Genomic DNA, 16092 nt, shown 5'->3' with positions numbered 1-16092 from the left:
ACAAGCAAATCTAATTTTAACATTTACAGAGTAGAGAAAAGAAAGTTAACTGATCCACTTGAAGCTTTAAAAGAAAAGTACTTGAGACCTTCCCCTGGATTCTTGTTTCATCCACAAGTAAGTATTTTTGGAATTTTGATCTTGTAAATGAGCCTGGTGATGCCTCAGAACAGGTGCAGAAAAATTAATGCAGTCTTAGTCATTTTGGGATTTCCTAAAGCACACACTTTTACTGTGTCATTGTGGTGGGAAAAACCTAGGCATTGTTTTGGTCTTCATGCTATTTTGCAGCTAAATCAACGTTTTGATTTCAGTGAGACCCAGATTGGAACTACGTGAATATGTTAGACTCCCCCAACCCCACAGAATTATAGTATATCTAGGAAGATTTGTTGCTATCACCTTTGTATTTCTACAGTCTCCTTTACTGTAGTCAGTGGCAGTGGAGTAATTATTGCACCTGTGTGATTTTGAGTCTGGTAATCTCCAGTTTTGCAGTTTAATTTTGAACCCACAAATATGTTCCCCTGCACTTGAACGTGGGCACAAATGAGAAAAGCTTATGTATCTGTCTCTTGGGTGGGGCCAAGAATAATGCAGTGCACATTCTCCAATATCAGGTTGTCAGCTCTGTGATTTCAGTAACTGTAGATTGCCCTACTGTGCACTTGCAGTCAGTCCTCTTCCAAGCCTTAAGATATTCAGCTGACATAATGTGACGAGGCACTTGTGTATGCTTAATGTTTCATTCTGCTGCTCATTAGATATGCCATAGAAAACAGCGGACCTGTCTTTAAGACTGTGCAACTCCACATGTCTGTATGTGCCACAGAAAAGGTTAAAGACTGCATTATCTGCAGCCTTGTACCACTGGTGTATAGTGCCCAGTGCCATCCTGACAGGGGTTGGCTGAATTCACCTCCCTTTAGTGGTCTGAGCAGAGGACAAGGAGCCAAGAAGCCCTGTCTCTGTTTCTACTCACTCTTGGGTAGGTTGTGGAAGCAATCTACTCTGGTTTAGCATCCGTAAAAGGAGGATGAGAGTGGTTATGTGTGTCCCCTACGTTGTGAAGATCAGGTACTAAAGCATGGGGTGTTTTGACATCTGTGTAGAACAGATTGTACCATTTATTAGCACTGATCTGTAAGTAGAGAGTTTTTTGCATGGCTGGAGAAGGATGAAGGATCCCTTCCCCATGTCCTGCTGCTAGAGGAAGTGAAAGATTAGTGAAGTATTAAAGTAAGAACGTTAACTACTAGCATTTCAGTACCAGACACTGAGCTACTACATTTACCAAAAAGGGGAAGAAGCCAGGCAATATTTCCATCTCTTTTTGGAAGTACTCCTGTTTCAGAGCAGATTATACTAAGAAAATATAAACATAGAGAGAAGGCCAAATCCTGCTCCTGACCATAATGGTATCAATCCAGATTAGCTCCACTTAAGTGAAAAGCTAGTATGGTTTTACATTGGTGGCAGTGAAAGCAGGATTCAGCTAACAAATTGGGTTCAGAATGTTTTATTAAAAGGCTGTAGCTGTCTCTTCTTCTTCAGCCTGTACTGGTTTTTACTGAGATAGTGAATAAAGACAGCTCAGGTCTGTTGGGATTTTGTGGTGTTGCAAATGCAGTTTAGGCATGTATTTTCTAGGACTTGTTTCTTAAACAGAGCAGTTACAGAGCCTCACACTTAGCTGAAACACATTTAAGAAGATATTCCAGGTGCTGTGCTGCCTGCCAGATTACACTAAGTGTTTTGTGTTACCGCCAGATCCTCAGCTAGTGTAAGGTGTGTACCTTAGTGGAAAGGGGTAAGGCATTTTGTATGAAGGGGTTTATTACATTTTCATGATATTTATGATGCTGCTGGGTAGTACTATTTGTGGGCAAATAATGGAGTCTATTTACATGTGAATGTATTTTTAAGGGGTTGTCAAGTGTGCCCAGTGCTTGGAATGGATCCTTTTTAAATGTGGTATAAATCTAAATAAATAACACATGCGATGGAAAGAGGAGGGCTCTTCAAGGCAAGAGGATTTCAAGAAAGGATAAGCAAGGCATTTTGAGCAAAAAGTTTGTCCTGCTGAAGTCAGCAGGATTTTTTCCATTAACTTAAATGAGACTGGGATGTAACCCTTAGTATTTTATTATAGGGAGCCAGTGGCAGTGTATCCATTTACAGCAATAGAAAACCCAATCTTTCTTCGCAAATGTTTCAGTTATAATGGGATGAACACGTTTCTCCCTCATGTGGTGTGATGAGGAGGAACCTTCCTCCCCCAGCAAATCCATTAAAATTGAGGAACAGGAGCTGCGCAGAGAGTAAAGGCAGCAGTTATAGTTGCATCTCTTCTTTCCCTTCACCAGTTCTTGCTCCTCCATGCTTGCAGTGCGAGATGTCTATATGGCTACAGGAGGACCTGGGAACATGCTAAGTCACGGCGAGGCAGCCTTTGTTTTAGATGACCAGGTCCCTTGTGATTCTCACAGCCAATAGTCCACTTCACGTTACGTTTGCAGAATTTAAATGGTGCCTCTGCTTTCTCTGTCCCTTCCTTTTGCTCAGCTTCATGTTCTGGGTTTTACTGAAGCAGGCTGTAAAGGCTTCAGGGCAAGGTTTGTATCCTTGTTCCTTTCTCTAAAATGAAAGGCACAGGTGTGACATTATAGTCAGTGTTTAATAGGGGGCTTTCCCACACTGCAGAAAGGGTGTAGCAGTGCAGCTGGTAGGGAACAAGTCAGTGGCAAGGTGGTAAGTAAGATAGGATTCCTGCTGTGAGAGAACTGAAGGGAAGGGCATACGCCAAGAACAGTTGGTTGGTCCTGTGAATCTCAGCTTTGTGTCAGAATGTCATTAGTCTATCTGCTATTTTCCATTTTGCCTTGAATGAGACTCACTAAAAAGTATGAAGTATTACTTATTCTTAAGAAGTATCCTTCTATACTATGTCTGAGATACACTAGGAAATGACCATTTCTACATACTCTATTTTATCACTGCTATGCAATGGTAATTTCTTAAGATGAAATTCTTGGGTCATAGCAGTTGCACTGGCTGCCACCATCATTGTGATTTGTATTTCTTTTAATCACTGAACTCTCTTACAGCATTTATATACAATATTCAGTGAAGTAAATATATTTTTGTTTCACAGCAATTCATACCGTTTTATACACAGGCAGATAGTGCGAGAGATTGGCTATTTTTTTTGTTTGTTTATCTAGGTATTTAGGATGATGGTTTAATTCATAAGATGTGGAGTGACATGAAGCCATGGATATAATGTGCAATTTTAAACATGCAAGTGAAACTAAAAATGTCATTATACTGTCCCTCATGCCAGCAAGGGATAACTTATTCTCTCTTATTGACATCAGTGGAATTCACTCCCCTGAATGCAATGGAATCGAGCCCAGTATTTAGCCAGGCTTGCAGAATAAACTTTTTTTTGGTATTATGCCCATTGTTAACCCAAGTTATTAGAGTGCTTGTAGGTTTCAGCAGATGCTTTCATTTTTCTACTGGTAAGCTAAATGTATTGCTGTAAGATAACTGTGAAATAAATTCACACATTTGTGTCTTCTACAAGTTCTTTTCTCTGTAGTTAAATATATTGCCTAAAGTTTCTCATTTGAGTAAGAAAGGATTTAATTTGCATCCTTGTTATTAAATAATGTAACAACTATCAGATTGGCTTCTAGACCTGTTAGGCTTTGGACTGGATAGAAAGAAGCATACAAATTCTCTGGTCCTTACTCAGTCCCTGCTTGGGCAAAACTCCCCTCAAAGTCAACAACTCTAAATCTGTACCAGATCAAGTTAACTGGCCACATTTTTGCAGTAAATTGCCACTATAAGGATTGGATTTTAGATAGAATGTATCCCAGAGCAAGCAATCCACCCAGCCTAAAATCTTAGCTAATTTCACTATAGATTGATTGCAATGGAGGTACCAATGCAGGAATAATGTGTTGTTTTTGTTTCAATTTTGCTCCCAGTTCCAATTGCCTGATCAAAGAACTTGGGTAAGTTTATTGCTTATATTTTTGATTTAAACATTGTAGTATAAATTGCATAAAAATATAATGTGAAAGATAACTTGCTACACAGTTATGGAGTATGTCACGTGCTTTCCTATAAAATGTCATAGCTGTAGTAGATAATAGCCTATTATGTAAAATTGGCTTTTTTCACTTAATCCCTTAGTCTTTATTTATGAAGGCAATGGGAGCTTTGCCTAAGTAAGGACTTCAAAACGTGGCCCTTTGGTTATATTTATAACTGCAAGATTGCAGTCTCAGCAATTGCAGTGAAAGTTTTAGTCCTCAAATTTTACCTATATTACAGTAGGTTTATCAGATAAACTATCTGGATTCTCTGAGGTGTTTAGGTACCCAACTCACACTGATTTCAAAAGGAGCTAGGTGGTAGATACCCCTGGAGAGCCTAAATTCACAATTTAGTATTATAAGTACAGGTACATTGATTAGTAGCCTCTGGATTATATTCTTCTTTCAACTGTACAAATGTAACTCCCAGTAGTGTGAACAGGAGCTGCATTTTTGCACTTGTGGAGTGAAATTAGACAAAATATTCCTTTTATTTATTATTCTAAGTAGAAATCCAATTTTCTTCTTTGTAGGAATCAAACCACAGCTGTTACTTTTCTGTGTCTCCTCCTTCCAACCCCCACAAATAACTCATTGTTTTATTATTCATTTGATGACTGCAGCAGTGGTAATAGCCAATACATACCAGTCACACAACTCTCCCAAAATCATGGCTTCTGGCAGCGTATCCCAAACTGCGGGGCATGCTGCCTTGGAGATAGCAAAAGGTTTATAGCAGGGTGTGACTAAAGGCAAGGTATTATCTATCAAGTCCACTATTCATGTGCATGTGAATCACATAAATGGCGTGGATGCTCAGCATTGCCCTGAATTTTGGTGACTGAAGTATAGGGTTGGGGGAAGGGGGCGTGAAAATGACTGACTTAACTAAGATGGAGCATAAACTCCCAGACTGCGTCCAGACAAGCACAGACATGTGGTATGTGGTGCTGCAGACCAGTTTGTAGCACCACACACTGCACATGCAGGCATTCCCTGCAGGCAGTGCGGGGTTTTTCTTTTACCCCAGGAGATCCTAGGGTCAAAAAACCCATGCCAAAAAAAAGTGGGGTGGTGCACGTGGCCACTGTGAGCTCTGCCCAAAACTGGAGTCTGGTTAGTCAGAGCCATGCTCTGCCTACTGGCCAGGCTTCCTACCATGGCTTCAGCCCCAGGAGGCCCCCAGGACCCCAGATAAGGCTGCTGGGGCAAGCAGAGTTGCTGGTCCCAGCCTCCTCTACCCCACCCAGGGTAACCTGCCACGTGCCAGAGCGTGCATGGCATGGGTGTTTCCCAGGAACAAGTAGCAGTGGCACAAGGTGACTTAGGAGACCAAGAGTCTATTTATGAGTCAATCATGTCTTCATTGTGGAGATACACATTATCTACATGCCTGAGCTTGCTCTGACCAAGTCCACTGGGTTAGTGCTCCCTGGGGGCATCTGCATGATACACTTACTGTGGAATTGTCTAATTAGCTCCACAGTAAAGTGTCCCAATCTACACATGTGGTGCTATTAGGCTGGAGTAAACTAACTCACTCCGCCATAGGCTATTACTGCCGGATACAAGTACCATCCTACAGTGGAGCTATTTACTTCAGATCAACGCACGTGTAGATGGTGACCAGGGCTGGCTGGGGCATGAGGGTGCTAAAGTGAGGGGCTGCCTGCCAACCCTCGTGCCCCAGCCAGCCCCTCCTCAGCATGTTGAGCTGGGTCAGAGCAGCTCCGGGCTAGCAGGCTGACCCCCCTCACCTCTACCAGTTGGGGCTGCACCTCCCTGGCTCAAAGTGCTGCAGTTCCAGGCACACATGTAAATGCTGTGCACGGAAACAATAAACTCGGGCATAAACTACTCTGGAGTTTATTGCATCACATTAACATTCATGTGTAGATGCACCCCTGAGAAGCTGGTCTAATTAGCCTTGGTGGAATGCAGCACTAAAATGGCTATATTGCTTCTGATACCTATACTACTTTGCTCAGAGCTAGACTGGGCATCTCTACATTGCAGTGCATACCCTATGTGACTCTTGGTCATTTGAAAAAGCTAAGGATAGATGTCTCATAAAACGTGGAAGACCCGTACACACTTTTTCATACCTACTGTTATGCACAGGATGAGCTCAGCTGTGCTGAAAAAGGCATTTGCACATGCACCAATATACTTAGATGACCCGATACTCATTTGCTTTCCTCAAGCTGATGGACCTTGATCTTCCTTTACATAAACCTGACTTTTGATCCCTCTATTTCCGATCTGTAAAAAGAAGATAATAATATTTACTCACTTTCATTAAGTGCATTGTGATGTTCAGATGAAAAAATGCTACTTTGATGTCTCTGTCAGGTCAGGCCTCTCTCAGTCTGCTATCTGGTACTGTGTAAACCAGTACCGCCTGTTCCATGGCCGAGTTGTCGACAACTAAACTGGCGCCCCCCACCTGGGCTAGGTTGGGTGAGGAGGGTGTATGGACACCCAGCACAGCTAAAAAGAAGACCCGTTAAAGGGCAGATGAGCATCCTGTGATCCAAAAGCCATCTGTCACTGGAGAGGAGATGGGTGCCATCAGGCCACTTTGCATGAAAAATCACCAATGATGCAGAGCATCTAAAGTGCTCCAGTGCCTTGGAGCGGCCTCGGGACTGACTTGACTGGACTTGACAGGAACTGGTGTAACTCCCATTCAAATAGATACCAAGACTTTCATTGATGCAATGGGAATTGGGTTGGAGTCTAATTATAAAGTGAATTTTTTTTATGATCACTGGACAGTGCTAATGGGATTCACATCGAATGTGGAGATCCAGTACAAGTTCCGCATGTCACTTAAGTCATCTTTTAGAACTGGACCCCTCCTTTGAAGGCTGTGTTGTGGCCCCATTCACAGAGATGAGTACACTCAGGATTATTTAATATAGGAGAAACAACTTACATGGAAATTGTTAAACATGTTCCCTTCTGAGTTCTAAATGAGCTGCAGGCAATAAATAGGTGTAAAATAATAGAAGATGACAACATTTGAAATCATCAGAGATGGTCCCAAACATTGCCTTCTTAATCAAGTGAAATAAAATAGCTCCATTTTGAAGAGATTCGGTGACTCTTGTGATGCACTCTGGATCCACTGCACTTTTAAAATAGCAGCGCTGTGTTTGGATAATTATGCAGTAGAAAAACACAGTACATGCTATCTCTTCCAGCTACATTCCCTGATGTTGGCTTGGTCCTAAAATTTACATAATCCAGACTTTTTTTTTGTCCTTTGGCCACGATGCTGCTTGAATAGCTGCATTACAATACAAAATAGAAGCATATCACTAAACTGACTGGAGCAAGTTGCTGATTCACGGATGGTTTTTATCTCCATCTTGAAGGGCTTGAATGTGTCACTTGAGCCTTTATATATCAATTCTTGGTATACTGGGTCATTTATTTTAAGATTACTTGAAATTGTTTTTCACTCTCTGACAAGAATCCTATAGTTCAGATCAATTGGAAACTCCCTCTTGTAAAAGGATCATAGTGTATTCACTCTGCACATTTTATAATCTGTCCCAGAAATTGGTACTCTAGTCACAACCCTCCCTAAAGATCTAATAGTAGATTGGTATTTGTAAGTGTCTTGGGACTTCATTTGCAATGACATTATGAAGAATTATAATAATTAAGATAACTGTCCAAATAAATTAAAAGGTACATTTTTTGATGCTTATCCACATTTTTTCCTTTACTGTGTTTATAGTAGGTCAAGGTTCACTCTCCAGAACACCAGGTCAAATCCAGACCAGCTCTATCAAGTCAATGGAGTTCCTTTGTATTTGTACTGGTGCTAAAGAGAACAAATTATGTCCTTTTCTTGCTACTCCACAACTGTATGCAATTCATGGTTGCAATTCATCCATATGCAATAGGTCTCTTGGTCATGAATGCAATTATGTAAAGTTCTTTTGCCCTGAATATTATCAGATTTGCAGGATTACAGATACATTTACCAGGAGTCCTGCTTTTTAAAGAAATGATTGTAATTTGGAGTGGGGAGGAAGAAATGTTGAACTTTAATAGCCAGGATTTGGAGATTTCTTGAAATAACACAAGTAAAAATAGAAAACAAACATTTGTGCAAACTTTTCCCATGAGTTATGCCTATAAAGTCAGTTGTTTTTACGATAATAACAGTGAAGGAGTCTAATTTGTAAAACATTAGGTCATGTAATACATGACATTGTCTGCTAGATCATTTCATACCATCATGCTATCTTTTTATTTTATAAATAAATCTCACTTTATTTATGTCACTGATTTTCTGCTGCTGGTTAATAAATTTTAAGACAAATGTTTGAGGCCCTTGTTGATGATATCTTGCCTGTTGAAATGTTTATAAATACTTGTTTTATCCGATTATGGTAATGTCTGCATTTTTGAGTCTGAGCTGGGGAATTGTGACTACATATTGGTTTGCGTCAGTATGAGGTTAATAGCCTCTTAGGGACCAGGAGAGAGGTGGGGGTAAAACTGCTTCCTCTTCCAGACATCTGGACGCAGATAGAATCAACAACTCTTATATATGTAAATCAAAAGTTACTGTTCCATATAAAATACTGTCATTCACCAATCTCAGATTAGGAGCAGACGTTACTTGTCCATAAGGCAATAACTTTATGCAAAATATGTAATGCAATCTTCTCACTCTCTTACCTCCTCAGCTAACTTTTTCCATGAACATATAAGTTACACTAATTCAACATTAAGGGCCAGACTGTGTCCTCCATTCCCTAAAACAGCACCATCATGCCTTGGCCAGGTATAATCAGTAGGGGTGTGCGAGATGGACCCTATTTGATTCAGATTAGGATTCAGCCCGAATCAGGGACAGCGATTCAATTCCTTGATTCGGATCACTGTCCCTGATTCAATTCGGCTGAATCTGAATCTGAAGATTCGATGCTGATTCGGAGAATCAGTGTTTCGGACATAGACACAGCTTTAAATGTTTTTTCTACATACCTTGAGGTACCAGCATGGCTCATGATTGCTGTGATGCTGGGGTGGATGGAGCATCCCACAGGAGTGCAGTGGGGCCTCCACGTGCTCAGTGGCCAACCTGGAAGTGGACCAGAAGCACTTCCAGTCCACTTCCAGGTCTGCTGGGGAGTGTGCTGGGAGGGCCTCCCCGCATGTTCCCCAGCTCAGCAATCGGCTGCAGGGGGACCCGCAGGTGCCCCCCCCCCCGACCCAGGAGGCACCAGTCACCAAGCCAATAGGCCATTGGCGGGGGGGGGGGGGGGGGGGGAGGAGGGCAGCATGCTTCCTGGCAGACCTGGAAGTGGACCGGAAGTGCTTCTGGTCCACTTCCAGGTCTGCTGCCGAGCGTGCTGGGGAGCCCCCCATGCTTCTGTAGGATGCTCCATCTGCCCCAGCATCGCAGCACTCATGAGCCCCTGCTACCTAGAGGTATGTAGAAAAAACATATAAAGCTGTATCTATTTTGAAGTGTTGAATCTCTCTGAATCTATTTGGAAGGTTCTGATTTGATTCAGAGAGATTAAAAGGTCCTCTGATTCAATTTGGATTTGGAGATTCAGCCACAGAATCAGACAGAATCTCCAACAAATTGAATCAGGGACCAAAGCTTCAGCCCTAATAATCATAGCCCATCTGCTTCTTAAGTCACATGGACTGTTCATTCCTAACCCAAACTGGGGGTAAGTCAGTAAAAAAATGTAGAAGGGGTGGGGCCTTGCTTCACTTTCATACAGGTCAGTGAACATGGCCAAGGACCTGATCCACAGCCTATTGAGTCATTGGAAATGTTCCTATTGGCTTCACTGAGCTTTGGAGGAGACCCCCAGGTGCAGAGAAGGAAGTGCGTTATACTATCCAAACAGTTGGAACAGTTAAGCACCCTCTCCTGTTATTTCTGGGAGGGATTCTCCTTCCTTGAGTCAGATTGGCTCTTCACTGTAGGTAGCCACAGGATAGTAGCTGAAGACATCCCAGTAGTGAGAGATTTTGGATTTAAAACCAGAGGCCAGAGAAAACAATTGTATTTTGACAAACATTTACCTAACCTACTAGGTTGGTGCTCATACCGATGTTCAAGCTCTTGCTGATGTTAAGTAGTTCTGCTGCCACATCACTGATCAGAGTAGCATCTCCATAGATAAGTTTGAGACTTGTTTTATATGCCAAGCTTGATTTCACTCTCAGGTGCTTGCACAGGTAATTTCCACTTCAGAACATAGAACTTCAGGAACTTCTGGTGACAGATGTTACGGGGCATTAGTCTTAATAAGCTCTGCAGGGAAGCAAAGCTAGGAAGGAATCAAAGTATGGAGTCTAGAGGAACAGCTAAGCAAGAGCTGAGAGCCAACTTCTGGAGATCAGCCAGGGACCCAAAGACTTTTTGACATCAGTAGAAAATGGGCTGTACTCTCCTTCCCAGTACTGTTGTGCTTTCAAATATTGAAGTTTAACTACAGCTCTGAATTTCCCGAGTTTCTTATAATGGCTGCTTCTTTGATAACTGAAACACTCCTGGTAAAGATTTCTTCCTCTTAGGTTGTTGTTGAGTCCTCTAACCCTCCATTCTACCTTATTAAAGGGATCTGTTTTTTGTTGTTGTTGATCTGGGAGCATCTGCTCTGGTTGGAAACTATGACCCTTCTTCCTAGCTAAGGCAAAGTTCTACCACAGCAAGCATTAAGAAGATGAAAGGAAAGGTCCACTGATAGCTTTTATGTTGCTCTAGTGGTTCTCTGCACTGAGTAGAAGGACTACAAATGGGCAAAAAGTGTGTGCGTAGCAGGCAGGGAAAGAGGCTAAGAGCTTCCTTTTCCCTCACTTTTATCCCAGTTTTATTTCAGGGCTGGCTGCCTGTGAAGCATAGGAAAAGAAAAAAGCCACTCATTTTCATTTAGCCATTATTATCCTTAAGAATGTACCATTTTTTGGTTACTGGGAGCCACATCTGCTGCTAAACTGATTAAATTCTACTGACCTCAGTGGTGCTGCATTGATTTACACACACCAGGAATGTAGTCCCAAAGATGTAATATTGTCTCTTACTGCTGTGTGTGGTTTGCAAGGCATAGAAACCATGTGAGGTAACGACAGTGATCATTCTTAAAAAATAAGCAATAGTAATTACTCCAGCTGGGCACATATTTTTAAAAGCAACCGTTGCCTTTAAAATAATTGGACGTACTTTTACTTTCTATAGTTAAGAAACTAAGGAGGTCATCTTGACCTCCTGCTGAGTGTGTAGATAGGGGTAATCTTGCTGCCATCCATGCAGCTATGTGGTAGGACAGTGCAGAATCAGATGCCAAAGCTGAAGATAATATAATGATAATAAGCATGACTAAGCCATTTTAAATGAGAAGGGGAAAACAGTTTCTTTAATATATTACTGGAAGGAGCCATGTACGTGAAAAATGGTGATCCAAAAATGATTTAAAACCACTAGATAATGAAACTGACTTGAATATTAAATATACATAAATAAAACATTTATTATCCTCTCAATTTACTTATTATTCTTCACCATAAATATGTGCTATCATAACCCATGCACTGTCTTGTCACTGCTAATCAGCCTGAAGGCCAAAGGTCATTTTTCATTCAAGCCATTTATTCTTTGCAATAGTAAAATATCAGAATGATTTCTTGTCGGGAACAATTAGAAGGAATTAAAGGCAGCAGAAATAGTATCATAAAAGTTTTAAGAATTGATCCTGAGTAAAGAACAATATGAAACGTTATAAAAATAAATATATGGTAATGTCGAGCTGTATGGCTTGAAAATGACATTGCTCTGCTGGGACAGAATTACCTCCTATCCCAGCAGCATCATCATTACATATCTCAGGCCTGTGATCAGTACATGTCAAAATCCTTCATATTGACAAATGTGCTGTCCACTTGCATCTGTGGAGAATGTTTTAGCAGCTGAGTGATTATGAATCAAACCCCAGAGCTTACAGCCCCTACTGCCTCCCAATGCTTTCACATTTGTCGCCTGACAAGTAAATGTATCTTGACTTCCCTCTGAGATTTTTTTGCACCATGTTTGATGAAAGACATTTGGCAAATTGGCAGTGGTACCCTGTACATTGCAATTTGTAGTGAGCATTAGGAGTCTGAGCATGAAATGAGAGGGCAGGCTACAGGCTAAAGGGAAAAAAAACCTCAAACCCAGAGCTAACCAGAACATGAATAGTCATTTCAAAAAACAAGCAGGCAATATTTTTTTTTGTAACAAAACCATCAGAAACAAACCAATCTCTTCATAGACCTTAGAGAATGTGACACAAAAATATTCTCTTTCTTGAATATAACTTTATTAATACAGTAGTGCATAATAGAAAATAGTCTCCTCTTACAAGGTGAGCCACATTCTCCTCTTCCTTGCTCCAATGTAAATCAGTAGCATTTCCTCTGAAGTCAGTGGAATTACCACGTTAGGAAAGAGAAGGGAGAATTAATGGAAAGAGGGTTAAAATCTATTACCCTCGCTCAGGGTTCAGATGCCAAAATGTTCTATGGCAATCACTTCAAGCTGTGCACTGTTGCCAAAATTGTTGCAAGTGGCTAACGATTCAGAGTAATTTGGGGATTTTCCAAAGTCTTGGGGAACATTATTGTATGTTTAATGGATAGAGTTGGGATCATCACACCAGCCAGCATATGAGATAAGAACAGTTAAGGTGAGGCGGGGGGAAATCCAAAAGTAGTTCAAAACAAACAGGAAAAAGAAGTAAAGATTGGTAAGAGATCACGGTAGGTATCAGTTGCTGTTGAAGGGTAAGTGATATTTCAGGCATGTATGCGCCTGCAGTCTGAGACAGGCTTTGCCCTTGTTTAGACTGGAGTGAAGTCGGTGAGATTCAGTGGAACTCTAGCTTTATAACATGCAACTCAGAACAGAATTCAGTTCATCATCTTCAGCAGCACTTCCCTCCACCTGCCACAGAGACTTCACTGTAAGAGCCGCTTTCTCCAAATGATCATTTTGGATCATATTTTTGTCGTAGGTGCATATAGGGTCAAATCCTGTTCCCACTGAAATCCCTGGCAAATCCCAGGTTGATTTAATTAGAAACAGGATGTGACCTCTACCACCTGATTTAAGTGGAGATATCTTATTATTTTCCCTAGAACAATCCAGAGTATAGAATTTTCCTTATGCAGAGTTTTCAAGTTATAAGACTTGAAACAATAATATTAATGTAGGAGAAAAGTGTAAGAATCTAAAATGCAAATAAATAAATAAGTCAATCAATGAATTAGAATTTGAATATAAATAGTTTTATAAACGTTCCCTCCACTGAGTTTCAAACTTGCATGGAATTAATTATTTGTTAGCGTGTACGGAGATTAGGAAACATGAGCTGCTAGATGAACAGGCTTTATCATGTACTGTCAGCATCTGCACAGCTGCTGAGTGATCTACAGTCAACAGAAGACATTTACATTATTAAAACTTTAGTAACACAGTTCACCATTATTTTGTCCTACTTGGCTAGAAAAAAATAGTTTTCTTCAGCCATTATTACACACAATCTTTTTTTTTAATGGCATGCTTTGCATTCAGGATTATCTTTGCAGAAAAAAATGACTTCACTGTGATGTTTGTTTTTCTTTTACAGATGTCAGCTATCGAAAACATGGCCGAAAAGCTAGAGAGTTTTAGTGCCCTGAAACCAGAAGCCAGTGAACTCATACAATCTGTCCCGTCCATGTTCAACTTCAGAGCCCCTCCAAGTGCCCTCCCAGAAAACCTTCTCAGAAAGGGCAAGGAACGCTATACCTGCAGGTAATTGCAAAACTAATCATGACAGGCTCTCCTAACATCTCTCTGCTTTCAAAAGGGTCTACTGTTTACTTTGGAAATTACTCCTGATTGGATGATTAATAGAGATCATGGTAGGTCTATAGTATTTCAAAGTGCCCTTTAGTCAGTGAAACATGGAAACTGTGTTTTGTTTTGGTTTTTGTTATTGTACAAGGAATTTGTCCTATATCATCCTAGTTTGATGAATGAAGCTGAAAACATTACAAAAACAAGCATGTTTCCATATTTCCTCATCACCTTGTTACTAATAATTGTGCTTTCATTATTAATTTTTTCTGTTCATAAGCTACAGGATTGTTTTTCTCAGACCTCTGCCTTTAATTTCAAAAGAGATCTTTCAGAAAGTATATGAATTATTAAAACATATATGTTCCACCTTAACGAAAGTGATATCTTAGCAGTCATTGCGAGTATGATTGAAATGAATAGGAATCTTGTAAAAAAGGGCAGGATCTGACTCATGGATCTGTTTGGGACTTGTATAGCCTAGTATAAAATAATAAATTGCACATTAAAAATACAGGGCTTAATGCTGAAAAACTTAGAAAGTCTCTCTCATATACTGTAACTATATTTCATATTAACTTCATGGGGAGTGGAAAGCACTTATTGCCATGCAAGACAGGGCTGAAGGTGCTTAATGTAACTATTCCAATCATGCTGTTTTTTGGAACATTACTAAGGAGTACTAGTGGGGTTTTATTGTTGTTATAGCTCTCAGGGAATTGAGAGAATGATTTTCAAATTGCAGCATTTAAGTTCTTATACCATCTCCAGAATGTTCTGGCTTTTGACTTTGGCATATCAGTTTATCTGATCTTTTTTGAAAACATGTCACCTTCTTTCAAGACAAGTTGTTATAGAAACATACCTTGATGGATTAGGTCTTTGCATCTTGTCTGATCTGATCCTATTCAGTGCACAGAATGATGTCACATTTGCTGACACGTAGAATGAGCTGAAAGATTTGAAGTCCGCTTACATCAAACCAGAATTCCCAGCCTTTAATAGCAGATTTTCATGCTTCAAAAACATGAACGTGACAGAATGGAATTAATAAGTTTAGAATTTTTGGACAGTCATTAAAACTAAAGTCTGCTTTCATAAATTGCTTGCGTATGCGCAAGAAATTCCAGCCAGTTTCAGCAATTCAGGCTTCATTCATAAGGTTATTTATATTTGTCGGATGCCTTGACTGAAATTTTTAAATACCAAAGAAATACCAATACCATACAGGATTTATTAAATTAATGCTGTACATCTGGTTCACAATTGCAGCTCAAAGTGAAATGAAGTCAGCTGCGGTTATTCTGTCTTATAAACTATTTTCTAATCACAGATACTGTGGTAAGATTTTCCCAAGATCTGCAAACCTAACACGTCACCTGAGGACGCACACTGGAGAACAGCCCTACAGGTATAATAAACCCTTCCCTGTGTTTGTAGTCATGAGCATAATGTGATGGTTAACGTATGGGGCATGGTGGTTAAAGCAGGAAAACGGGAATTCAGTATTTCTGTTATTTGTTTCCAGTTCTAGCCATGATTCATTACAAACCCATTGAAATGAACAGGAGTCTTTCCATGGATTTCAATAGATTTTGGATCAAGTCCTCAGTGTGGTTGAGAAGAGATTTTTTTAAAGCTGCCTCAAGGGGTTTGGAGAACTCTATTTATTTCAATGGGAATTGTGTAATTGTCAAGGTGCCTTTGGAAATCTCTCTGACTCAGTTCCTCTGTTTGAAAAACAATAGGTGGCATTACTTGCAACAGGAGGGCTGTGAGGAGCAGTCTGCCTATGAGGTGCTTTGGGATTTCAAGTGAAATTTATAGACCCTTGTCTTCCTAAGTGAAATGCATCACACTGGCATTATTATTATTAGGAAATGTTTATAGTTTTGCTCACAATATTGTCTGTTGGTCTGTGTGCACAATGTGCTGATATAGGACATTTGTTATTTCCTCTTTGTATACATGAAATGTGAAATGCGTTAGCTAATATATTTAGAAAATAAACCAGAATGAAAACCTACACTCTTTGTCCTGATCTAGACACTCCACTCCAGAGACAGATGTATCACACGCAGTTATATAGTGTTTTGGACATGCTTGCCTAAAGGGACA

General features: G+C 40.3%; 1 protein-coding gene across 7 annotated transcripts in view; it reads left to right on the top strand.

Moving 5' to 3' along the window:
- Positions 1-16092, top strand: part of MECOM (MDS1 and EVI1 complex locus) — a 501989-nt gene that overhangs the window by 471283 nt on the left and 14614 nt on the right. For 4 of the 7 annotated variants that reach the window (XM_019491698.2, XM_019491697.2, XM_019491701.2 and 1 more), the window contains 4 exons: positions 30-117; positions 3999-4025; positions 13763-13929; positions 15308-15385. In XM_019491698.2, coding sequence (XP_019347243.2) covers positions 30-117; positions 3999-4025; positions 13763-13929; positions 15308-15385 — 360 coding nt within the window. The remainder of the gene's footprint in view (positions 1-29; positions 118-3998; positions 4026-13762; positions 13930-15307; positions 15386-16092) is intronic. The other 3 variants (XM_059731126.1, XM_019491700.2, XM_019491699.2) reach the window with 1 other exon arrangement.

This window comes from Alligator mississippiensis, chromosome 7 (assembly GCF_030867095.1).
Source record: "Alligator mississippiensis isolate rAllMis1 chromosome 7, rAllMis1, whole genome shotgun sequence".
Lineage (NCBI taxonomy): Eukaryota > Metazoa > Chordata > Crocodylia > Alligatoridae > Alligator > Alligator mississippiensis.
Note: the sequence above shows the minus strand (reverse complement) of the source record. Positions and strands in the feature narration are given on the sequence as shown.